Here is a 27,701-nt window from a genome sequence, read left to right as displayed (position 1 = left end):
GCCTTGCATGCTTTTTTCAAAAGTCTCATGGAATGTAGGCCTACATTGAACACCACCCATTGGCTGCTACTAACAGAACATGTTAATACATGCAATAAGCATGGACTCTTTTCCTAAATTTAACCTAATAATCCTAACCTGCTACATTAGTTATCCTATCCTGCTACGAAAAGTCAAATCTGACGTTAATTTGGCCAAAGATGGATCCCTTCTAGTCATGACCCTGTCCCACGTGCAGTCATACAAAATAACAAAAGGACTTTAATCTGTATAGTAGCTCGTTGACAGTGAGCACTGAGCAGTCATTGTTCGTGTTATTTTATTTGGCCTATAGAAACTGTAAGGAAAACACCTTCATGACATTGTATCTAGCTCTTAATAATAAATCAGGTCCACAATCAATTGTTTGAATTACCTTTTTAAATTCCAATGTCAATTTGTTTACCAACAAATAATGAAATGGCATAGGCTACATGTAGTACATTAGGATAACTGTAGTGGAGCAGCTGTGTGGAGTCCAACTATTATCATCATGTTCTTCTTTCTGTAACAGAGTAGCTGTGCAATTAGTTACACGTTCCATCCCTTGAGAGAGGGGATATAAATAGTATGCCTTTAAACGCTTATATTGTAGGCTATCAAGCCTACTCAATAAATATAAAATTGAACTTCAAAAAAAGACAGGCTACTGTGTTGAAAATACATTGTGTGAAGGGCACTGTGTATCTGCACACAGAAGACAAGAACGCAAAATGTCAACAGCTCTGAAAGGTGGAGGAATGGAATTTCCCATTCTCTTTCACTTTCCCCACTTGAACTTTCCTTGTTTTACATATTACCTCATCCATGGCATATCAATGAGGGAGACTATAAAGGTAGGGCAGGTAGCCCAACGTTTAGAAGTAGTGATCAGGGATTTATCAACTCACCGGACACATGGCCACTCTTAATGTCTCCTTTGTGGTACATCTTCTGTGTGTAATTGTTCTTTACCCGGTTGTTTATGCTAAATGCAGTGACCAAAAGGAGCAAATGTATAATCTTTCTCAAACTCGCCAGACACTCAATGATCTTGCCATGGTTGGTCAATTTCTTTAACCTGTTACAAATTGACCATATAGGCAGAGACATATTTAGAAATATGGGTCTGAATATAGGCTGTAACATGGATGTGATATCACAAGTTATTTATTATTGTTGAAAATTGATTATTTGAGCTTAATTCATTCCTATATTTAGTGTTTATTTGAGATTTTGTGTATTTTGTGTGTGGCATAGGAGAGGAGACCAAGAGGCTGTATCCCAGAGGCGGAAATGATAATGGTCCAACGTCCAACGCTTTCAAAAGAGGTGATGCTCAGGAGATCATGAGTGTCTACAATTTCTGTGTTAGTCAAGTTCAATCGCATGGTTACACGAAGTGTTATTCTGATTACAGGAGGTGGAAAAGGTTTGGACACTGAGACTTGCGTTTCAACTAGCCAGCGAGCTCTTCCAACAAAACCTAACTCTTGTGAAATGGAATTCCATCAAACTCAGGGACCTTCAAGACCTTCTTGCTCGACAATATATGACCTATTCGGAATGTGTACGTTCTTGTTTATGTTTCATTTGTTAACTGTAACTTGTTACACAATTATGATTACGTATATTATTATTATTATTATTATTATTATTAATGTAATCACATGTATATGTTTATATTAATGTTTTTGTTTACTATTTCAGGTCAGAGACATGCGTCTGCGTCAAAACCTTCCAATTGGTGATATGGTTAAGAACTACTTCAAACAGCTGGACGACTTTCTTTCACGTGAGGTAAAGAATCTTATAGGTTGCATTTTACTGAGAGGGCTGGAGTGGGCCTAGCCTATACCTATGTTGTATAATGTATTATTTTCACCTAATACATATTTGTTGGTCGTTTTTGTATTTTAGAGTTTCAGCTTGTGCTCATGGGAGGTCGTGAGAACTGAAATGGGGAGCATCCTGAGGGATTTTTACAAGAAATCAAAAATGCCAAGAAAACACGTGTGAGAGTATCATTACTTTTAGTTAATTTCTGCAAAACGTGTAATTTTTTTGTATGTTATTTCTCCGTGTTGCAAATAATTTCAATGTAGGTTATAGTATTTAAATGAAGATGCAAACAGACTTACATTGGTTGAAATTGCGCTCGCAATTTTGTAAAATTCTGTGGTGTGATGCAACCTTGAAATACGAGTTTTTCGTTGAAATGTTTTCCTAAATGAGAAATTATTCCTACTAACAATTGCATATCAACATCATCTTCAATGAAAAACAATAAACTCCTTAATTAACAATACTCTGAATTCCAGCCATACTTTCCTGCCCTTTAAGACATCATCAAATCACTGTAAAGCATTGTTGATTCGGATAGTTGTTAATACTATCAGGTACACATTTACTGGATATCATGCAACATAATTATAACTCCACATTCTAAATGTTAGTTCAATGGAATATAGCAATCGCTAACCGTGCTGTTACTCTTCAGTCTCTACAGTGGAAAGATAATAGATGCAGAGGTAACATCAACTCACATATCTGGATAAAAGTCCAATAAAACACACGAATGTGGAATACTTGACAAATGATCTACGTGACAGACCTATATTTTACTCACAAGTGCGTGTAGGCCCAGATTCAAAAGCACCCGAAATATAGACTCCAATTTAAGCACTAATGCCAAGGTAAGGGGTATGGCCAACGTCTATACTGCCTGTGCACTGCATAGGCTACCAGTGTTTTATTCTGAAAACAGGGAGCATAATGGTGCGGGTCTACCAAAATTATTCAGTCCACTTAAACCCGTTTTTAAAACGAAATAAATGAATGTTGAGTGTGTAATTGATAGAACCCATACAAGGTTGATCTGTATCTTTAAATAGGCAGTTGAGGTCTAAATACCACAATTACCCTTTGAGCAGGTGGTTACAACCTAGTTTCTGTGCGCAAATGAAAAGGTGTTGCGTTTATTTCTTCTATTAAAAGCAATCCTGAATGAAAGGACAATATTTCATGATAAAATAGCCAAAAAAATCCAGATGTAACAATTATTCGAGAGATGCAGCTGTCCTTTCCCTGCATTTTCTCCAAACGAAGAACAACACTCTCAGGTATGAAAGTGTAAGGGAACTTCCATCTTTCACTTTTGGAATACCTTGCAGACTCTTTGTATGAAGGATCGACACAGGTTGGAGCATGGCAGGACTCTGTTTTGTCGGAAATATACGAAGTCGGGTATATTTCGGTTTGGAAGGGCATCAACGTTGATTGCGGATAGACCGAGAACGACAGTAGACCTAAGCTGAAATGGGTTCAATCAGCTTTTGGATGTTTTGCACCTGGAATAAAACCATCAGATGCAGTTGGATGAGGACACTGCCCCGGTCTCCGAGCATGTTCCAAGTGTTCAGCAACTTGGGTAATGTTTATTCACTTGTTCCTGGTTATTGAGCTCTTGTCATGTTTTCAACATTTCATGAGCTGCTACGTTTCATTTAAATGACCTGACTCCTTTTTATACAGTAATAACAATGCAATATTTAGTTTATATTTTTGGGGCATCTCAGGGTCATGAAGTCTCTCGAGGACCTCAGATCACTTTCCCTGACAAACAATACAGACAAGTCAATAATTTGAAGGTGAGAAATATGCATAAAAAATGTTTTGTTCTATCCATAACCTCTTTTTCTAAGAGTGGATTAAACACTGAATTCAGAAAATATTCAGACCCCTTCACCTTTCCCACATATTGTTACGTTACAGATCATTTCTAAATTGATTACAAATAAATAAATCATCAATCTACACACAATATCTAATAATGAGAAAGCAACAACAGTTTTTCGTTTTGAATAAAATTAGCAAAAAATTTCTAAAAACATGTTTTGGCTTGGTCATTATGGGTTATTGTGTTTAGATTGATAAAACAAATATTTAATCAATTTTACAATAGTTTTGTAACATAACAAACTGTGCAGATAGTGAAGGGTTCTGAACACTTTCCGAATGCACTGTATATAATTAGGTTATAAGGAATATGCAGTTTGCTATAATTTTCAGATATTTGCCATCAATTCATAAGGCATATACTAATACAAATCAGCCTTCTTCTAGGCTGACGAACAGATGGCCTTCATTTCGCATACTCTGAAATTGTACAGCAGGGGTAAATATGAGTCCACCGCCTGGGACCAGAAAGGAGTTGACAAGTTTATGAATTACCACTATCGCCAGACCTCGAATTGTTCACGGGAGCCTCGGTCTGACTCTGATGCCAAGGAGCTAGACCCGGCTGATACCCTAATATACATTGAAAGGGAGAAAGGTTAGTGGAGGAGTGGCGTAGCGAGTTCTGGGCCATCTCTGCCCAGGGCACGAACTTCGCCCACTCCTCCGGCCGGTCCTGGCAATAAGACCGCAGAAACCTACCCACATCCTGGTTAACTCTCTCCACCTGCCCATTACTCTTGGGGTGAAAACCTGAGGTAAGGCTGACCGAGACCCCCCAGACTTTCCATGAACACCTTCCAGACCCTTGATGTGATCTGGGGACCCCGATTAGACACTCTATCCTCAGGCACCCCGTAGTGCCGGAGAATGTGTGTAAACAGGGCCTCCGCAGTCTGTAGGGCCGTAGGGAGACTGGGCAAAGGGAGGAGATGACAGGACTTAGAAAAACGATCCACAACGACCAGGATCGTGTTACCCTGTGAAGGTGGAAGATCAGTTTAAAAAAATCCACCGACAGGTGCGACCACGGCCGTTGTGGAACGAGTAAGGGTTGTAACTTAGTTCATTTTTGTTTAAAAAAAAAACGAGTATATGCTCTAAATTTGCAGTGAATTTGACCGAATGTGGATGATGCTAATGATGGTTATAGCTATATTTTTCTAAACGTTTATTTAACCATGAAAATTCCATTCAGATATAGAATAATTGGATGATGATGACTACGACGTTCTTTGGAGGTGTATGTTTCTGATTATGCAGTTTTTATATTAGATTACCTTGTAACAATTAACTAACTGATGATGGCGTTGTTTGTTCTAGATTGTTGGCCAATCAACAAATTAATGATTGTTTTCAAACTTGAGATGAATTACACTGTACTTGTGCAGTCAGTTAATTACAATTGTTGTTAAATGGGTCAACAGGTTTATTTCGGCAGCCGACAGTCGTGGTATGAAATAAATATATTACATCTGCTCATTTGTAGTGCATAGACTCCACTATGCTGTTGTTTTGAACTGCATATTGCCTATAAACAAATGAATATATGAATGAATGAATTAATGAATTAATGAATGAAAGAATGAATGAAAGACTGAATGAAAGACTGAATGGATGAAGGCATAGATGACTGAATATGTAAATGAATAAAAACAACATGATAATAGATGCATGTTTTTTTCTTTTAATTTTGGTATTAAATAATAAAGGAATAAATACATGTATAGCCTTCACATGTACATGTGAGGCCATTAAATAATTGGGCCATATATCCCAAAGCCTCCGGGGCGGCCTCGCCCTGTTTAAAAAAAACCTTGTTTTAGCCATTTGGGTGTCTCATACATTTCATGTTTAAACTTCCAATTTATCATTTTGAAATTGTACAAAATCATATACTGTAGTTTAGGCAATCAAAATCTTGCTATATGGTACTGAAGTGTATTGCCTGTGTGTTCTTGTAAACATGCCTGTGTGTTCTTGTAAACATGCCTGTGTGTTCTTGCAAACATGCTCTGGAAACATGTGAGCGACTTGTCTTTTAGACACAGAACTGGATATTGTCCACTCTGAAATAAAGTGAACTGTATTGGAATAGTAACCTTAAATGATACAATTAAAATAAATGTAGGACTAATAATGAAATGTATTGAGAATCAAATTTGGCACACCAAATAGCGGACTGGTGCAAAATTTAGTGGACTGGTGCATAAACTGCGTCCACCTGCAACGATCGGAGTCTGCTGTGCCTCGGCCGAACAGAGTCAGGCAGATACTCAACCATGCCATGTTTCTTTTGATAATATTTAAGTGTAACATACTTTCGAAATAATCAACAACCGATTATCTTAATCTTGATTCGATATGATACCTACACTGCTAAAGTTGTCCATCATATAATTAACCGAAGTATCGCTATACGTGAAGGTATAAAACATTCCTTTGTGGTGAAGAAGGCTGCATGGTTCCGGCTTTAGCTTCCCTTTACAAGCCCCACTTTTTTTGCTAATGTGAAATTAATAAGAATGTTTTTTTTTTGTCCAGCAAGTTAGGTTTTCATACATGTCTTTGCATAGAATTGCATTTCATGAGGTCAGAAAGCAGTTATTCAGCAGGCAATTATATATATTTTTATTTTACCTTTATTTAACTAGACAAGTCAGTTAAAGAACAAACCCTTATTTACAATGACGGCCTAGGAACAGTGGGTTAACTGCCTTGTTCAGGGGCAGAACGACAGATTTGTACCTTGTCAGCTCGGGGTTTCGATCTGGCAAGCTTTCGATTACTGGCCCAACATTCTAACCACTAGGCTACCTGCCACCCCATATTCAATATTGAATATAAAAAAACGGTAACCGATTTCGAGAGTATAGTGCGGTGACATTGGCTTAACTTTTCCTTTTCTCTCATGGTGTTCATTCGTACTACCTTGATTCGGTAAATTCCAAGGGGATCTTTTTACAGTTTGTTCATTTCTGGTTAAAACCTGTTATGGATGATGCGAATTTTCGCAGCTTTTTGTTAAAAATCGCGCAACATTTTAAAGTCCTGCTACTCATGCCAGGAATATAGTATATGCATATGATAAGTATGTGTGGATAGAAAACACTCTGAAGTTTCTAAAACTCGGGTCTGTGGCTATAACAGAACGTGTTTAGGAGTAAAAATCCCTGGTAAAACTGTTTACCAAAAACAAAACAAAAAATATTCGTTCGCCATTCAATGAATTGTTTAAGACGAGAGAAAATATATGCGAACCCCCTGTAAACGCCTACAGCTTCCACACGATGTCACCATTGCTATCAATATCAGAATTTTATCCCTGGTTACAACACGAATTGACCCCTCCCTTCTTGTGGCGCACCACAGTATGTTGTGAAACTGAAAAAATGGACGATGTTTTCCAGACTTGCTGCTATCGAATACAGATCGCCCCGTGATCAATTTGATACATCATAACGTTTATTAATACCTAAAGTTGGTTTAGAAACGTCGTTTGAAGTGATTTGTAAAAGTTTCTAGGCGACTTTTGTAATTTTAAAAAGTGACGTTGCGTCTTGTAAATGGACTTTTTGCAGCATCAGACTGGCCTTCAGCAAATTACATTTTGGGTATACAATGACGGATTTAATCGGGAAAAAGACCCAATTGTGATGTTTATGGGACATATAGGGTTGTTTACGTGTAGTGCTAGTGGGGCGGCAGGGTAGCCTAGTGGTTAGAGCGTTGGACTAGTAACCGGAAGGTTGTGAGTTCAAACCCCCGAGCTGACAAGGTACAAATCTGTCGTTCTGCCCCTGAACAGGCAGTTAACCCACTGTTCCCAGGCCGTCATTGAAAATAAGAATTTGTTCTTAACTGACTTGCCTGGTAAAGGTAAAATAAAAAAAAAATTAAAAAAAAAAAAGTGCTGGTATTTTGGAGGGGCATGCTATCAGATAATAGCTTCTCATGCTTTCGCCGAAAAGCATTTTACAAATCTGACTTGGTGGCTAGATTCACAACGAGTGTAGCTTTAATTCAGTACCTTGCATGTGTATTTTAATGAAAGTTTGAGATTTAACGAGTACTAAGTAAAGTACTATAGGTGGCGCTCTGAAATTTCCGCTGAGCGGTCCCTGCACAGGGACCACCTCCATAAAAGGTTTTAATATAAGAGTATTTGCTCCAGATTAACCTTTTATTAGGCGCTTACCAAGACGACGAAAAATAATGACGAAGATGCGTGAGTTTGGCCTAATGTGAATGAGCAGAAAAGTCACATTGATGTATAGTCTCATATAATGATGGTGATGTGATGATGAAGACGTTAACCCTCCTGTTGTGTTCATTTCATGTTAATTAATTTCGTGTTCCCGGTCCAAAATGACTTCCCCATTATAGCTGATTATAAATCCATAATAATACATATATTATCACCTAATGTTGTGTTTGATATTTTTTTTATCAACTTAAGCTCTTTTGAACTTCTCTTTGCTATTTATGGTCTGTACTCCTCATTGACCTGAGCTCATAACACTCGTTTTTTAGTAAAAAAAAAAAAAAGAAGCATAATGTATGGATTATTTTGACTATAACAAATACTCAGATTAAACCTATTGTGCTATTTATCACAGACTACTTTTTGTCAAAGTTTAACAAGGACTCTCTCCTCATTACCAGTGTCATGATCAAAGATATGATCAAGAGCCTCACATACAGTATATCGTTTGGTCATTGTGCTGCCACAGAACGAATTGTGAGCAAGGCCTCAAAAAAGCTTTTATATACCAGAGCTGCGAGAAAAGTGCTATATATTATTGAAACAATGTTGCGATTGTTTGTGAGAATGCCGACAGGTGTGGTTCCCGTGGGGGAAAGATTCTATCGGGGAAAGGTTCCGGTGGGGGTTGCCATGGAAGCGAAGAATTGGAGTGAGGTGTGTCTGTGTGTGCTCAAACACACATGCATGTGGAGGTCTGGGAGAGGAAGTTTGTCCATCTGATGAATGGGCATGTGCCTGAACTCAATTTTATAACCTAATTGTAATCTCACCCATTCATTTCCAATGATCGGTCAATTTTTACCGGGAACATCACAAGTGTACAAAAGTTCAACAAAACACCCAAAATGTTATGAAAATCATCCAAATGTATTTTGTGTGTTCAGATGGACAAAGTCACGGAACCGTATGACAATTAGATTAAATGAACTACATTTTTCCGAGCGAGAACTTGTAAATCGGTCCAATTCGACCGTATTAAATAAACATATTGCATCTGCACATTTGTGATGCATAGACTCGAGTAGAATCTGTGGATCAATCAACTTCATCACGATTTCATTACGAACGTCCTCACAAGTACAAAAGATGTTGTCCTGAAACGAGAGAACCACACAGTAAAATAATGTATTCAAATAAAACCCTTCAATATAGGCCACTGTGTTATTTGAACATTTTGCTTTAGAAGTTGCTTCGTTTTGCTGAAGTAACGTTTTGTCGAACAACGTAGTGTCTCCATGAAAAGGTATCAACTTGTAGAATTCTCATCTGCATTTATCTGTGTAAAAAGAATCAACGTAATAAATGGTATTGTCATATCAGGGAAGACATTTCAATTTGCATACAAAAAAAATCATACTCAGGCATTCAGATACATTTATTGTCTGTCGGAAAACAGAAGAGGTTCAGCAAATATCTTTCTCAGTGACCTAAAATGATATATGCAGTTCAAACCATCTCTCTCTGTTGGGGAAAATAAATGGATGTAAATTAATGTGCTATACAATCATTCCCATTGAAGAAAATTATTAAAGTTTTTTGGGGGTATCTGTACTTTATTTTACAATTTATATTTTTGACTACTTTGACTTTTACTTCATTACATTCCTTAAGAAAATTGTATTATTTTTACTCCATACATTTTCCTTGACACCCAAAAGTACTCGTTAGGAAAATTGTCAAATTCACGCACTTATCAACAGAACATCCCTGGTCGTCCCTACGGCCTCTGATCTAGCGGACTCACTAAACACACGTTTTGTTTGTGAATATCTGAATGTTGGAGTGTGCCCCTGGCTATCCGTAAATTTAGAAAACAAGAAAATGGTGACGTCTGGATTGATTAATATAAGGAATTGGAAATACTTTTACTTTTGATACTTAAGTATATTTTAGCAATACCATTTACTTTTGATACTTAAGTATATTTTAAACCAAATACTTTTACTCAAGTAGAATTTTACTGGTTGAATTGTACTTTTACTTGAGTCATTTTCTATTAAGGTATCTTTACTCCTACTCAAGTATGACAATTGGGTACTTTTTCCACCACTGAGAATAAGTGTGAGGGTGTGAGACACTGAAAAAGCACAGAGACGTAGTAAAAATCAACTGCACACATTTTCAATTTGCAATTTTGTTCACAGGTTATTCAAGCAGAAAGGTAATACAGTTCAGTTCAACATAGGCACAAAAGGGACATACAAAATATACATATTAATTTATAATAATAAAAAACAATAAATTATGCATTTAAATATAATAAATAGACTAACAGGGTCCCATGTGATTGTTTGCATTCTTTATAAACTGTTAAGGGCGTAGCTTCTGAGATGAGTCCGGATGATCAGTGCATCTTTGCCTTAAAAATATCCAATCTTTGCAAATGATGTTTCGTCTCTTTCCTGATGAGCTCCCACGCCTGCGCACTGTAGTTCTGAAATACAAAGGAACATGTAAATATCAGTGGTGTGGACTTTCTGGTCATATCATGATCGTATTGTCTTGAACAACAAAGTGCTGGTGCCATATGTAATAATAATAATAATAATAATAATAATAAATAATTATGTATGAAGCTTCTCAGAGTAGGAGTGCTGATTAAGGATCAGTTGTGCATTTCAGATCACTATGAATAAGGACAGAGGCCTGACACTAGATCAGCACTTCTCTGAGATGCTTAATACATATATGGCCCTAAATCCAAAAAGTGTTACAAAACTGCTCCTGCTTAGCCTAGTTTATATTCATTTGATTAGATGTACACGTTAACACCCAAAAACAACCTCACCATTTTTCTCAGAACCTTCCTATTCAACTTCTTGAAGTAGCGTTTCAGTCTCCTCTCAGGTTTCTTGGCAGGTGATACCTGTTGGACAAAATTAAAACATTAGCCCCCCACTGAACATAATAGCCCACAGATTCTCACTTGTACAGTTAATAGTCTACACCTAAAACAGGGCCCTCCAACCCTGTTCCTGAAGAGATATGGTCCTTTAGGTTTTCACTACAATCCTCCTCTAGCACAGCCGATTAATTAGCTGGTTGATAAACTGAATCAGCTTCGTTACAACTGGGGTTGGAGCGAAAACCTACACGAGGGTAGCTCTCCATGAACAGGGTTGGAGAGCACTGACCGAAACAGGGACCATACTTTAAATAGAACCGTTACTTACACAGGATTTAAGGTTCTCAAACTGGCGTTCGAGAATGTTGAGGAAATTGTCCAGCTTTTTCTTGTCCCAGGTGACAGCCTTCATATTCCCATCAAACAGTTTTGTGATTTGATAGATGGTCTCGTTCCGGAATCTGACTTGGTCCTCAAACTACACGTGAACATGTAAAAAGAAGATTAAAAACAGTTTAGGCTTCAATTATGCCATCAATGTAACGTTGGGTCAAGACCGCTGTACTTGACCGCTGTGCATATCAGAACATGAAAAGTCCAAATTCTAGTTTTTACCTTGGCGTCATCTATGCGTCGGTATAGTGATTCGGGGAAAAAAACAGGGGCCTCCTGCTCTGTGATGTCTCCTCCCTGGAATACAACGAATAATATTTTAAGTCACTCGTCTAAAAGTATAGCTTATACTGCAAGGACAGTGTAGGCCTAATGTATATAGCCTCTCGTGATCGCTCTGTCATTATAGCCTAGCGCCCTTTTACTATGGCTATTCACATATAGATTACAGTCTTCTAACACAAAGGCTAAACATGAAACACAATACTATTTTGATAGGTTGGTTGTTTTGCTGTCCTTAATACATGCATTCAGTCTCCTCTTACAGTGTGCTGATAACTCACCATCTGGTCCAGCAGGGAAAGGCATTCTGCGCTCAAGTGACGGTAGTGGTGTCGGCTCCAGTCACAGCAATGACACACGCTCTGCATACTGCAAATAATAAGAAAAATACACGTCCAGCTCCCTATTGTAAACATTGTAAATAGTAGTTTTCTTCGCTCTTAGTTTTCCAGTTGAGTTGAACATTTTGGCTCTTAACGAGTTTTATTTGGAGATGGGAAAGCGAAAATTGTACGGATAATTTCCCTGATAAAACTACCGCAGTCGGGGACTTTAACTTTCCAGACTCTAGCTAGCAAATGCAGGCAAAGGAATTCCATGCCTTGTCCGATTTCTGGACGACCAAATGCCAGCGTTGAATGATAGTTTAACCACAACAATATATGTTATTTTATTTAGACATAGACTATTCGCGAGAATGAGCTATACGCGATCGTCGAAGTCGACATAAACCCCACAATTATGACATTTACCCACATAATAAGTAGATTTAGTGTATTTCGTTCCCAAGTTAGTCCGAAATATTGTTTCGCTGCGGTCTGGCAAGTACTCAATGTTGCGCATCAAATGAAAAGTGGAGGGGAGACATCTGCGTCTCTCAACTTTTAGGTTTCACTGCTGGTCTCAGATCCCTTCATCACTTTCTCTTAGCCTAGACTTTCTCCGTGCTTTGTCTGTCTGTCTGTCGGTCGGTCGGTCGGTCGGTCTGTCGGTCTGTCGGTCTTACCCAATGCTCTTCACCTGGGGAGCGTAACATGAGCCTGATACAACATTGTAGCCACAATTCACCGTTTTTCCAAAATGAATAATTAGACAAAACAGAAAGGATTTATAATATGTCTTGCTGATTCAATAGTTAATCATTCCATTACTTTTAAGTTAAAACACTATTTGTTTTGCTCAGAGTCTGTCAGTAACTCTATTAGAGGCAGATGATCTACTCTTTTTGGCTGCTTCTGATGACGTTTGCATATATTGACAATATAATCTCGAAACTATGCTGGTATTCTTTTGTCCTTTATTATATATATATGTATTATTATATCCTTATCTATGAATATGTTTTATTAGTAGCAGTAATAATTAGTAAATGGCACCATGTAAAGTTCTATTTGGACCCAATGTTGGTTCAGGGAGGAAGGTTCTATATTTGGTTCAGTGAAAGAGTGTAAGCATATTAACGGAATCATTCTGTAAACATATTGTTTCATAAAAAGTGGCAATGCAAACAAATTACTTTGGTAAACACAGGATACATGCTTCTTGTTGTTTTTACTTTTCCATTTCATATCAATTACATTGATATAACTTTTTACTCTAGAACATTCAAAGTGAAAAATATAACCAACCATACATATTCATTGTTGACACATGCATTTGATACATGTTATTCATAATTACAGTATCAAGACCTTGAAATCCCCAAAAATATCCAGTACAAAGACAGAAGGAGACAAGAGAGAACAGTCTGAACATTTAAATAAAGATTACAGAGCGATGTGGAAAGGTCTACATTCTACAAGCTTTCTCATAGCATAAGAAAAGCATGTTTCTCTTTGAGGTTAAAGAGAAAGTCTCCCCACATTTTCAAGTTTTGGCTTGACAACCTTGTCGCCATTGCTTGACCCTCTGAAATACTTAGTATTACAGTTTACATAATTTATCCTAATGTGCATCTAAAACTAGAATAATGGTACAAAGATTTTAATTATTTTAATCATTTCCTCATTAAGCCGCAAATGTAGAAATTACTTTTCTGTCTTTGAAACCGGTCCACCACTTGGGTTCCTCCTCCTGAAGTTTAAAGTTGTGTTCTAGAGGTAAAGAACAAACCAATATTGATCCTACAGTGACAGATTAAAGTGAATTGATTTCGTCAAAGTGTTAGTGTTGGTTAGTTATAATTTTACTGGTGAGATTATTGAAAGAATGATGTGAAATAAAAACAGGCAATTGTAAAAAACGGATCTTTCCTCCCAACAGCTAAAGGTCCTGAAGATTCTGCACATGTGCAGGACCCCCCAACTCCACACAGTCTCCTCTCCATTCATAGAGAACAGGCTAGCCTACTGTGGATAATCGTGCTTATTTAATAAAGTTAGATCAAATCTGAATCTATTTCTGCAAGATCACATAATGATCGTTTTCTACATAACATAACCAAATATAATAGCGTATTATAACGTTACTGTAAGACAACAACAACAAAAAACACCTAATTTCTCATGACATTTGAGGACGATTGTGCTGCTAGGCAACATTAGTGCTTTGATTGAAACTAAACAGGTAGGCTATGCTACAGTTTGTTAACAACATCTGCTCTACAATTCACTCATTGTACGTCATTTAAAACAGCACTATAGGCTACTACGAAACTGTAGCCTACAACTCAATAAAATCTAAATGCATATCCTCATGAAACTGATTGAGATCAAATGGTAGGTATGCAGATTCTGCATGACGTTTCACTGGAACCATTTGAAGAGTTGTTATTCACAATTGACTGTGAGAAATGTGAAGGGAGGTTCACCATGAGTAGAGCTGGGACTGTGCGCAAAATTGAGAATACTGCACCTGCGCAGAAGCCCCAGGTCCCCCAGCCACCTGGAAGCAGTGTCCAAAAAAATACGTATCTGCAGCCTTGGCCGATGCAAAAAATATTTGCCAACTGAAACTTCAGGTTTTTTAAATGGGTTTCTTCCCAAATGTACAAATTATTGTCTTTAGTTGATTTTAAATGACAACATTCCAAACTCGTTTATTATGATCTATTAAATGATGGCATCATTCTACTATTGTATTACTTTGCATCATTGTCAGTGACAATTTTATTTTGAAGGCTAACCGCAAAGTCTACTGTTGTGGCTAATCCTTATTGTGTCTATCTTCACATAGATGGGTCAGACCACCATAAATAAAAAATAACTGTCTTATAAATTAGGATTATTTTAGATGATGACACCTAGCTATATAGTTAACTATCTAACTATAGCTACTGAAAAAGATTATGTCGTTTGGCTATTTTTGGGGGGGAAGAACATTGTTTGCATCCATCAGCTAGCTATCTTTTTTTATGACCAGCACTGTAGGTGCGCGAGACAACTTTAGCAGCATCAGAGCATACTTATCGAAGAATCGTTGTGACATATGTGTAGTGATAGTGTAATCAGTGTGTAATAACTACGTAAAAATGTATGAACGCGTTAAATTATTATGTGACAAGTAGTCATATTCAGGTCCTGATTGGTGAACAAGTTTATTTGACACGGCAAATAGTGTTATTTGACACCGCAAATAGTGTTATTTGACACGGCAAATAGTGTTATTTGACACGTTATCATGCGCATCAATTTGGGCACACAGAATAGTGGACTGGAGCAATTTAAATTACTCACCATATCTAAGAGCAGATCTATGCTCAGATCGTTCAGTCTGCCCAACCGCGTCGACCTGCACGTATGGGATGCTGCAGTGTCTAGCAGAACAGAGTCAGACAGACGCACATCCATTTCAAGCCATGTTTCTTTTGATAGAACTTGAGAGCAACAGACATTATTAATGATTAACAACCTATTATCTTGATTCGATATGATACCTACATTGTTGAAGTATAAAACCAAGTATCGCTCCATGAAGATATAAAACAATTATTTGTGTTGATGAAGGTTGCATTGTTCAGGCTTTTGCTTCACTTTATAAGCCCACATTTTCAGTGAGTGATTCTTAATTATGCTATTGTGAAATTAATCAGGTGAATATAATGCAAGTGAACAGTTTTCATACATGTATATGTAAAGAATTGTATTGGAGCCATGCATTTCATGATAACAGTAAGCAGATATTTAGCGGGCAATAATTGAATATGAAAAACTAATAACTGTAACACAATGGTGCAGGTCTCTGTCTTATTAAATGAGGGCCAGGTTCAATAAAAATATGCTGAAATTGTGCATATTGCACAAAACACTTTTCAGATTTTGTGTAGGGTTAGCTTGATCCGTTGTTTCAAATGACATTTCACAGAGACCACATTTTGCTCACACATGATGTCTGTTGACTCTCTTTTAATCAGATTGCAGTGCAATCTAAACATATATTTGAAATGTAAATGCATGTAAATGCATGTTATTAATAGAGAGACTGATAGTGTTGAATGAAGGCTAAAGATCGACCATTTTAACTCACTGCTTGTGAAATCACAGTGCACCTGTTGTCTATTCGGCTAAAATTGTTCCGATTACGGTATTGATAGTGGATCGCAATTCCACAGAGTGGGTTGGAACCATAGAATTAGGATTTCGAATAATTTAATAGGATCTCTAGAGTAGGAAATGAATTCGTATAGGAACATTAAGTACAACGTTCCAAACAGGTCCGCCATGTCCAATGCTAAAACACACTTAATTGAAAAAAGGATTTTCAATTTAACCACATTTTGAGAAGATACATTTGACTTGATATTAGGGCTTTCCTTAATGGATTCGTAGGCTAAAGCACTAAATGTACTGCCATCCATATGTTCTGAGCATGTTTAATACAAATATGAATGTTCACACATCGACAGACTGGGCTACAGAATGAGCACTCCGATTAACAATATTTAAAACTATAGAAATGTTTATTAACTTAACATTTGATGAAGAGCAACATATTTTCAAATAGATGAATCAATAAATTCATGAATAGGCATACATAAAAAATAACCTTGTTAAATAAATAAATAAATACATGAATAAATAATACTGCTGTTTCACGTTGCACATTACATGATTGTAGAATAGTAAGCTTTTAAAATCAAACACAACTGTAAAAAAGTTCTGCAAGTTCAAATTCATGTTCTGTTGGCCCACAGAAGGCTATCAGAGTTGTGTTCCAGAATGAACTGTAGGCTGTACAGGAGCTCTTTTCGAACCACTTCCCAGGCGCAGTAACTGAAATTCTGTGAAAATACAAATAAACTGTTAGGGCAATGTAGGGTAATATTGTCCAATGTAGAGATATTATTAAAACAATGTGTATATTTGTGTTTAACCTATAGTCTACCTTTTCTTTTAGGACTGCTGCAATGTTCCCAAAGTACGTCTTCAGTCCTTCTGTCCTGATGAGATAATCACTTGTATCCACACTGCCCATCATCTGCCAGAAAGAAAAAGGCAGGCGATGAATAATATAAAAAATGCCACAATACCACAATTAAACAGTTAACCTATCTGTGTTGGCATAGTAACTCACACATTTGCTCTCTTCAATCTGGCGGTATACAATATTCTGAAAATTCTCCAACTTCTGTTGGTCCCACTTAGTAGGCAGGTCGTCAGCTCCAAACAATGTGTCGATGTTCTTCAATGTCTCATAAATAGCCATAGCACCACTGCTGCTCAACTGAAACGGACAACAACAATAATTTCAAATAACATAAATGGCAGTTTAAAGTTATCTACTTTTTAATCTTAACGGTTGCAAATACTCTGTCATGCTGTAAATAACACTTCGACATGCTCGCTTGCCCTTATCTGTGATTCGCCGGAGATTGTAAATGCGGTGGCTGGGAATGCCACGAAGACATTCTCCTGCAGGCACTCCAGAGGAAAATTACCCCCCTGAAAGTTAGAGAAAACACAGCATTGACGTTGAGCTATTCAGTTAAACATAGTTGGATAATACTTCTCAAGACAAAAGCAATTTAAAAAATGTACCATGTCTCTCAGTAGGTTGTGGGTTATTCGCACCAGCTGTCCTTGTAGCTGGCAAGGCATGGGCATGGAGCAAACTTGCGCAAGGCAAAGGAAGGCGCTCATCCAAATGATAGTCTGAAGTGCCATTCTTATTGTAGTTAGATGATCTGTAGCAGATTATCATTGTTAGTCGAATATAATCCTGAAAATAATTACTCCTTTGTATCCTGAAGCAAATATCAAATGATAGCATATTGTTGACTCACCTGTTGCCAGTAAATTAAAAATTTCCTCCAGTGAGAATGTGGTTTGTGTTCTGATCCCATATCTGTGGGTGAATTTAAATAGTGAGGATTGAAATTATGTACAAAAAGTGAAAGGGTGTCTCGCTAAATTAAGTGTTACAATGAATGAATTTGGGAAAGTTTTGCCTAGTGAACCGCAAGACCGGATTTCTCTTTCCATGTGCTCCACTTCCCTCTCATCGTGTTTCGAGTGTTCCTTCATGGGAGGCACGTTGAAAGAAAGTAACTCATAGCTGGTCTTGTGAAAGCTCAAACGTTTCTAAGAAAGACAGGGAGAAGGAGAGAGAGATAGAATGTCGACCCCTTAACTATACAATGAATGCAGTAGACCTCTTTAAGTCTTTATTAACACCAACATTAAACTAATGGCACTTTTATGGACTAAGGGTAGGCTTACTACAATGTTTGTTTTTCAATCACAAACTGCTATTTGCTTGTTTGTTTGTCTGTCTTTCTCTGTTTGTGTGGGTGTGTGAGAGGGAGGGAGGGAGAGATGATGATTTAATATGATCTCGTTCTGTTTGGATCTTCTGTCTTTAATCCCATTCTTGTCTATACATTTGAATTAAACTCTTGATAATAACTGATGATTCAATAACTGATGAACATTACCATCAGACTATTTATTCCTTACGAGAGACAAGCAAGGATATTCCTATAAATAAACCAATGTGTTGTGAAGACGTTATCGTAGGTTTATTAGAAAAATAGCTAAATCCTAATAATACTACTTTTCATCGTCTGGGATATGCTTAGCAAAAGGGGATATTTCTGCGATTGCTACATCCCATATAGACTTTTAAATTAATGATGGACAGGCTTATTGACTCTTAAAGAATACAGTGCCTTGCGAAAGTATTCGGCCCCCTTGAACTTTGCGACCTTTTGCCACATTTCAGGCTTCAAACATAAAGATATAAAACTATTTTTTTGTGAAGAATCAACAACAAGTGGGACACAATCATGAAGTGGAACGACATTTATTGGATATTTCAAACTTTTTTAACAGATCAAAAACTGAAAAATTGGGCGTGCAAAATTATTCAGCCCCCTTAAGTTAATACTTTGTAGCGCCACCTTTTGCTGCGATTACAGCTGTAAGTCGCTTGGGGTATGTCTCTATCAGTTTTGCACATCGAGAGACTGAAATTTTTTCCCATTCCTCCTTGCAAAACAGCTCGAGCTCAGTGAGGTTGGATGGAGAGCATTTGTGAACAGCAGTTTTCAGTTCTTTCCACAGATTCTCGATTGAATTCAGGTCTGGACTTTGACTTGGCCATTCTAACACCTGGATATGTTTATTTTTGAACCATTCCATTGTAGATTTTGCTTTATGTTATGGATCATTGTCTTGTTGGAAGACAAATATCCGTCCCAGTCTCAGGTCTTTTGCAGACTCCATCAGGTTTTCTTCCAGAATGGTCCTGTATTTGGCTCCATCCATCTTCGCATCAATTTTAACCATCTTCCCTGTCCCTGCTGAAGAAAAGCAGGCCCAAACCATGATGCTGCCACCACCATCTTTGACAGTGGGTATGGTGTGTTCAGGATGATGAGCTGTGTTGCTTTTACGCCAAACATAACGTTTTGCATTGTTGCCAAAAAGTTCAATTTTGGTTTCATCTGACCAGAGCACCTTCTTCCACATGTTTGGTGTGTCTCCCAGGTGGCTTGTGGCAAACTTTAAACAACACTTTTTATGGATATCTCTAAGAAATGGCTTTCTTCTTGCCACTCTTCCATAAAGGCCAGATTTGTGCAATATACGGCTGATTGTTGTCCTATGGACAGAGACATACCCCAAGCGACTTACAGCTGTAATCGCAGCAAAAGGTGGCGCTACAAAGTATTAACTTAAGGGGGCTGAAAAATTTTGCACGCCCAATTTTTCAGTTTTTGATTTGTTAAAAAAGTTTGAAATATCCAATAAATGTCGTTCCACTTCATGATTGTGTCCCACTTGTTGTTGATTCTTCACAAAAAAATACAGTTTTATATCTTTATGTTTGAAGCCTGAAATGTGGCAAAAGGTCGCAAAGTTCAAGAGGACGGAATACTTTCGCAAGGCACTGTATATACCTTTTAAATGCCTCATGAGCTTCGTTCACCTGTCTTACCTCAACAGAACCCAAAATGTTATTTTTTTATGACATTGTTTGAAACTACATCTAAACAAACATGGTATAGCTTCAAAATGTAGTTAAAATTATAATTTTAAACTCTTGGATGGTCATTACTTGAATCAATATCTTTCTGACAGTGGTGACTTTTATTGAAACCTATCACTCAGCTATTTACCAAAATATGGGTTGAGTGACCACTATGCTGTTGTTTTGAACTGCATATTGCCTGTAAACAAATTAATGCATGAAAGTCTGAATGGATGAATGCATGGATGGCTGAATATGTAAATTAATACAAACAATATGATAATATATGCATGTTTTTATTTTTTTATTTTAGTATAAAATGGTAAAGGAATAAATAAATGCATAGCCTTCACATATAAATAAATCAGTCAGTCAGTAAATATATCATCCATCAATCTATTAGCCAGCCTCAGGTACATGTCACATGTCTCTGGTGATTATGTGGTTTGTCCAACGGACCGCTTCTTCCTCACTGCTTGACTCTGCAGTCGATTTCGTCACCGCTTGACTCTGCAGTCGATTTCGTCACCGCTTGACTCTGCAGTCGATTTCGTCACCGCTTGACTCTGCAGTCGATTTCGTCACCGCTTGACTCTGCTGTCGAGGAATGCTGCGCCAACGCATCCGAAGACAAAAACGGCGTTTGGAAGTTCCATGTTTCACATGTGAGTTGTGGCAGCAAAATTCATCCGATTTGCGGTGATGTAGAACTTTTCATCTGATTAATTTAGCCTCTTTTCGAGGACATTTGATATTGGACCCACCTTTTGTTTCAAGACGGTGTTCAGCTTGTCGAAATATGTTTTCATGACGCGTTACCAGAAGTAACCGAGCCTCCATCTCCAGAGGATGCCCCAACACCACACCCGACCTGGAGACAATATAAAATGGTGGTCAGTGAATTAGTTCTGTCTTAAGATATGTTCTGAAAATATTATGCAAAAATAATTTAGATTAAATCACAATTTAAAGACCTGTGCCAATTATTGTCTGCCCCCCAAATATAGCTTAGGCTCCACAATGAGGGATCATACTTACGCATCCCTCTAGTTTCTTAACTTAACTAGGTCATCTGTTTATCAACAGGTTCAGCCTTTCCTTGTTCCACGTGACAGGAGTCAGGCCATTAAATAACTGGGCAATGTATCCCGAAGCCTCTAATGCAACCACAGAGATGTCCTCGCCCTGCAAAATAGAAAACAGGGTTTTAGGCGTCCAATTTATCATTTTGAAATTGTAAAAAAATAATATACTATAGTTTAGGCTATCAACATCTTGCTATATGATACTGAAGTGTATCCTGCCTGTGTGTTCTTGTAAACATGCTCTGGAAACACGCGCTCGACTTTTCCTTTAGACACAGAGCTGGAACGTGTCCACTCTGAAATAAAGTCATATCAATGTCAAAAAGTGAACTGTATTGGAATAGTAACCTTACATTAAACGTTGTGGTACAGATAGTGAAAGCATTGGTTAAATAAAATGTGTTATAATGAAATTAAATAAATGTAGGCCTAATAATGAGATGTATTGAGCATCAATCTGTGTTCAACAAAGAGCGGAATTTGGTGCAAAATTTAGCGGGTTGGTGCATAAACTGCGTCCACCTGCACCAATCGGAGTCAGCTGTGCCTCGGCCGAACAGAGTCAGGCAGACACTCAACTATTTCCATAGAACCATGTTTCTTTTGATATCACTTAAGTGTAGCAGACTTTCGATATTATTAACAACCGATTATCTTAATCTTGATTCGATATGATACCTACATTGCTAAAGTTGTCCATCTTCTACAATTATGATGAAGTAGCCCATCTTATATAATTAACCCTAGTGCCGCTGTACGTTGAGATATAAACATTCCTTTGTGGTGAAGAAGGCTGCATGGTTCAGGCTTTCGCTTCCCTTTATAAATCCAACTTTTCAGTGGGTGATTCTTAATTATGATATTGTAAAATTAATAAGAGTGTTTTTTGTCCAGCAAAATAACAGTTTTCATACATGTCTTTGCATAGAATTGCATTGGAGCAATGCATTTCATGAGGTCAGACAGCAGTTATTCAGCAAGCAATATTGAATATAAAAAACTAATAAAACAGTAGCCTATTTATACAATGGTGCAGGGCTTCATCTTAGTAAATGAAGGCCATGGTCAATATTGTGGACATTGCTCACCACATCTTTTAGATTCTGTGTAGGGTTAACCAGAAACTTGTTTCAATAGGCGAGGAACAGCGATCATATTTTGCTCACACGTTAAGTCTGTGGTGACTTTCTTTTAATCGGGTAGATCAATCTGAAGAATGACTGTTCAGTGTTAATATCGCACATCTTTGAAATAAAAACACATTTTATTAACTGGTAGTTAACTGGTGGTGACTGGTAGTGTTGAATGAAGGCTGAAGCCGACCCGCCTCTAAAATGGAGAGTAGAGGGCGGTGGTATTGTCTTCACTTTTCCTTTTCTCTCATGCGGTTCATTCTTATTACATTGATTCGGTAAATTCCAACTTTTTACAATTTGGTCATTTCTAGTTGATAAACGAGTATGTGCCCTAGATTAGCCTTTATTGGGTGCTTACCAAGACGACGAAAATGATGACGATGATGTGTGAGTTTGGCCTAATGTGAATGAGTACGAAAGCCTGATATATAGACTCATATAATGATGCTGTTGCTGATGGTGATGTGATGATGACGAAGACGTTAATTGGAGATGTAGGTTTCTGATTATGCAGCTTTTATATTCATATTAAGTATTTATCTTATGAAACTTTGCAACAACGAACTGATCGTGGCATTGATAGAACAACATTGTATGCCTATCAACAAATTAAGTCGTATAGGAGCTCAAAGTACAACGTTCAAAACAGGCCCGCCCTGTCCAGTGTTAAAACACACTTCATTGACAAAAAGCTTTTGAGTATAACTACATTTTGTACTGTCATCCATATGTCCTGAGCATGTTTAACACAAATATGAATGTTCACACATCGACAGACTTGGCTACAGAATGAGCACTCAGATTAACAATATTAAAAATTATAGAAATGTTTATTAACTTAACAATTGAAAAAGAGCAACAGATTTTCAAATAGATGAATCAATAAATGAATAAATAGGCATACATAAATAAATAACCTTGTTAAATAAATAAATACATATTTAATATAGCTATTTGACGTTCCACATTAGATTATTGTAGAAGAGTAGGCTTTTAAAATCAAGCACAATCGTAAAACACAATTGTAAAAAAGTTCTGCAAGTTCAAATTCATGTTCTGTTGGCCCACAGAAGGCTATCAGAGTTGTGTTCCAGAATGAACTGTAGGCTGTACAGGAGCTCTTTTCGAACCACTTCCCAGGCGCAGTAACTGAAATTCTGTGAAAATACAAATAAACTGTTAGGGCAATGTAGGGTAATATTGTCCAATGTAGAGATATTATTAAAACAATGTGTATATTTGTGTTTAACCTATAGTCTACCTTTTCTTTTAGGACTGCTGCGATGTTCCCAAAGTACGTCTTCAGTCCTTCTGTCCTGATGAGATAATCACTTGTATCCACACTGCCCATCATCTGCCAGAAAGAAAAAGGCAGGCGATGAATAATAATAAAAAATGTCACAATACCACAATTAAACAGTTAACCTATCTGTGTTGGTATAGTAACTCACACATTTGCTCTCTTCAATCTGGCGGTATACAATATTCTGAAAATTCTCCAACTTCTGTTGGTCCCACTTAGTAGGCAGGTCGTCAGCTCCAAACAATGTGTCGATGTTCTTCAATGTCTCATAAATAGCCATAGCACCACTGCTGCTCAACTGAAACGGACAACAACAATAATTTTAAATAACATAAATGGCAGTTTAAAGTTTTCTACTTTCTTATCCTAACGGCTGCAAATACTCTTTCATGCTGTAAAGAACACTTCGACATGCTCGCTTGCCCTTACCTGTGATTCGCCGGAGATTGTAAATGCGGTGGCTGGGAATGCCACGAAGACATTCTCCTGCAGGCACTCCAGAGGAAAATTACCCCCCTGGAAGTTAGAGAAAACACCGCAATCAAGTTGTGCTATTCAGTTAAACATAGTTGGATAATACTTTTCAAGACAAAAGTCATTTAAAAAATGTACCATGTCTCTCAGTAGGTTGTGGGTTATTCGCACCAGCTGTCCTTGTAGCTGGCAAGGCATGGGCACGGAGCAAACTTGCGCGAGGCAGAGGAATGCGCTCATCCAAGTGACAGTCTGAAGTGTCATTCTTGTTGTAGTTAGATGATCTGTAGCAGATTATCATTGTTAGTCGAATATAATCCTGAAAATAATTCATTATTTGTACCCTGAATCAATAATCAAATGATAGCATATTGTTGACTCACCTGTTGCCAGTAAATTTTAATTTTCCTCCAGTGAGAATGTGGTTTGTGTTCTGATCCCATATCTGCGGGTGAATTTAAATAGTGAGGATTGAAAGGATGTACAAAAAGTGAAAGGGTGTTTCGCTAAATTAGGAGTTAAAATGAATGAATTTGGGAAAGTTTTGCCTAGTGAACCGCAAGACCGGATTTCTCTTTTCGTGTGCTCCACTTCTCTCTCAGCATGTTTCGAGTGTTCCTTCATGGGAGGCAGGTTGAAAGAAAGTAACTCATAGCTGGTCTTGTGAAAGCTCAAACGTTTCTAAGAAAGACAATTAGAACAACGACCCCTTAACTTCACAATGAATGCAACAGACCTCTTCATGTCTTTATTTTACTAGGAACCCGGCCATTTTTTTAATTGATCAGCAGTCTTATGGCTTGGAGGTAGACGCTGTTAAGGAGCCTTTGGGTCAAGTACAGTGCAGTAGCAGAGATAACAGTCTATGACTTCGGCGTCTGAAGTCTTTGACAATTTTTTGGGCTTTCCTCCGACACCGCCTAGTATATAGGTCCTGTATGGCAGGAAGCTTGGCCCCGGCGATTAACTGGACCGTACGTACTACCCTCTGTAGCGCCTTACGGCCAGATGCAGAGCAGTTGCCATATCAGGAAGTGATGCAAGCGGTCAGGATGATCTCTGCTGTATAACTTTTTGAGGATCTGGGGACCCATGCCAAATATTTTCATTCTCCCGATGGGGATAATGACCACTCTATGGAAAGGAGGGACTTACACGATATGATAATGCTCTCCCTTTTGCTCTACGACCCACACACGTGTCAAAGGACTTGTCTGATGTCGGTACCATCAATGTGCCAACTTCTGTTTGGAGGTTAAAACCGTTTGGACTACAAACTAATGTGAACCCACTGTGGAAAGGGGAGATTCTCGTTTTGCTCTAAACTCCCCATTAATGTCACAGAACTCATCTGGAGGTAACCAGTGCTGGTAAAAAAAATTGAAGTATGGAGTGAGTTTTGTGCCTACCCCAAAAAAATATTTCCTGAGTGTTGTTTTTTTAAACAAGAAAGCTAAAACGGATTTTGAGACATGTTTGAAAATGAATTACAAATTTAAAACTGAAATAACACATTTACATAAGTATTAAGACCCTTTACTCAGTACGTTGTTGAAGCACCTTTGGCACCGAGTACAGCCTAGAGTCTTCATGGGTATGACACTACAGGCTTGGCACACCTGTATTTGGGGAGTTTCTCCCATTTTTCTCTGCAGATCCTCTCAAGATCTGTCAAGTTGGATGGGTAGCGTCGCTGCACAGCTATTTTCAGGTCTCTCCAGAGATGTTCAATCTGTTCAAGTCCAGGCTCTGGTTGGGCAATTCAAGGACATTCAGAGACTTGTCCTGATGCCACTCCTGTGTTGTCTTGGCTGTGTGGTTAGGGTCATTGTCCTTCTGGAAGGTGAACCTTCTCCCAAGTCAGAGGTCCTGAGCTCTCTGGAGCAGGTTTTCATCAAGGATCTCTCTGTACTTTGCTCTGTTCATCATTCCCTCGATCCTGACTAGTCTCCTAGTCCCTGCTGCTGAAAAACAACCCCACCATGTGATGCTGCCACCACCATGCTTCACCGTAGGGATGGTGCCACGTTTCCTCCAGAAGTGATGCTTGGCATTCAGGCCAAGAGTTCATACTTGGTTTCATCAGATCAGATCATCTTGTTTCTCATGTTCTTACTCCAATAGGTGCATTTTGGCAAACTCCAAGCGGACTGTCATGTGCCTTTTACTGGGGCGTGGCTTCTGTCTGGCCACTCTACCATAAATGCCTGATTGGTGGAGTGCTGCAGAGATGGTTGTCCTTCTGGAAGGTTCTTCCATCTCCAAAGAGGAACTCTGGAGCTCTGTCAGAGTGTCAGAGTGACATTTAAGTTCTTGGTCACCTTCATAACCAAGGGCTTTCTCTCCCGATTGCTCAGTTTGGCCGGGCGGCCAGCTTTAGGAAATGTCTTGGTATTTCTGTTTTTATTTTTAATACATTTGCAAAAATGCCTAAAAACTTGTTTTCACTTTGTCATTGTGTGGTGTTATTTGTAGATCAATGATGATTGATTTTTAGAATAAGGTGTAATGTAACAATATATGGAAAAAGTCAAGGGGTCTGAATACATTCCGAATGCACTGTATCAAACAACCTGACAATGATCCACATCATATGGGTAGAATCGAGGCCTTTCCGTGTCATGAAATACAAAGCAGTTTCCCTCTTGGTTCTCATTGGCGAAGACTGAACTCAAGTTAGGGGTCATGTCAGACTCTCCTATACCACTTTGCCCAACATGTTATACCCCAGGCGTTGTAAATACACCCTTTTGTAAGTTGATATAACTTGCATTATTACTATAGGGCTGTGAAAACCATAGACTAAAGGCGTCAGACTGAGCATTTGTCACTGGAAATTGCTGATGACATTGAACATAGTTTAGGATTAGGGTATTTCAATCATTTCAGTATCTCTATTCTGCCCTGGAATTGCGTTCCCATGCAAAACTACACAGATAGCTAACAACTAAATCTTCAATAAAACTCCCAAGGCGTGACTTTTCTGGATTTAATATGTTGAAAACGTTTAAATACAACGCACATGCCAAGGTACCATGTGTCTGGCATGATGCCAAACCAGACAGACAATTACCATATGAGTTGCAACTAGCCAACTTGTTCATTACTCTAATAATGTGCAAACACCTCTGTACAATAACAAAGCATATTACACTAGAAACAGTAAGAAAACTACAGTATTTTATTTTTACAATTCGTTTAATTACTCACGAGCAAACTAATACAGCTGACGGCATACATGAAAGGCAAGCCAATTTGTGTGAGTAAATGCAACCAACTAACATTGCAAGCAATTCTATCAATAATAATATTATCATCACTAGCAATATGCTTGAATCTAATTTACAAATAAATATTTTCTGGTGCTGAAGCGTAACAAGAAATAACTGCACAGAAAGAACAGCACCGTAGCGTTGCTTTTAGCTGCATCTCTCTGCGTGCAGAACGACGACTCTATTCTACTTTCTGTTTCCGTACAGTCTAAGTACCAGAAAGCTCCAATAGGAGGCGACAAACACCATGGAACACAATGAAAATCAGTTTTAACCACCGTAATAAAATAATATGTTACCTTCTAACAGGATGGCAGCACACTCTGGTATAAAGAAATTGTGCCGTTATGAAATAAAACATGTATCAAGAAACAAATAATGTCCTTTTATAAAAATGTATATTTTGTCTCTAGGATGCTTCAGAAAGAAGAACAACAATCTCTGAGATTGGTCTCAGAAACACGTTAGCAGCCTCTTGC

The 27,701-nt window shown here is 37.9% G+C and overlaps 3 protein-coding genes and 1 pseudogene across 4 annotated transcripts in view; 1 reads left to right on the top strand and 3 right to left on the bottom strand.

The window, feature by feature from the left end:
- LOC149979348 (interferon a3-like) overlaps positions 1 to 27,701 on the top strand; it is a 209,741-nt pseudogene that overhangs the window by 94,518 nt on the left and 87,522 nt on the right. The window lies entirely within an intron of this gene.
- ifnphi1 (interferon phi 1) lies at positions 10,368 to 11,959 on the bottom strand. Its single transcript, XM_021624612.3, has 5 exons — positions 11,825 to 11,959; positions 11,484 to 11,558; positions 11,197 to 11,346; positions 10,812 to 10,889; positions 10,368 to 10,457 (listed from the first exon to the last, which is right to left on the bottom strand). The coding sequence occupies exons 1-5, from the start codon at positions 11,957 to 11,959 to the stop codon at positions 10,368 to 10,370; spliced, it is 528 nt and encodes a 175-aa protein (XP_021480287.3).
- Positions 16,654 to 17,644, bottom strand: LOC110538937 (interferon alpha-7). The gene is made up of 5 exons (XM_021625905.3): positions 17,519 to 17,644; positions 17,318 to 17,422; positions 17,055 to 17,204; positions 16,866 to 16,958; positions 16,654 to 16,761 (listed from the first exon to the last, which is right to left on the bottom strand). The coding sequence occupies exons 1-5, from the start codon at positions 17,642 to 17,644 to the stop codon at positions 16,654 to 16,656; spliced, it is 582 nt and encodes a 193-aa protein (XP_021481580.2).
- On the bottom strand, positions 23,223 to 24,214 carry LOC118937709 (interferon alpha-7-like). The gene is made up of 5 exons (XM_036938097.2): positions 24,089 to 24,214; positions 23,906 to 23,992; positions 23,625 to 23,774; positions 23,435 to 23,527; positions 23,223 to 23,330 (listed from the first exon to the last, which is right to left on the bottom strand). Exons 1-5 carry the CDS (start codon positions 24,212 to 24,214, stop codon positions 23,223 to 23,225), a joined length of 564 nt encoding a protein of 187 aa, XP_036793992.1.

This window comes from Oncorhynchus mykiss, chromosome 12 (assembly GCF_057628025.1).
Source record: "Oncorhynchus mykiss isolate SJ-2025 chromosome 12, ASM5762802v1, whole genome shotgun sequence".
Classification (NCBI taxonomy): Eukaryota; Metazoa; Chordata; class Actinopteri; order Salmoniformes; family Salmonidae; genus Oncorhynchus; species Oncorhynchus mykiss.
The sequence above is the reverse complement of the archived record's forward strand: the minus strand, read 5'-3'. Positions and strand labels throughout refer to the sequence as shown.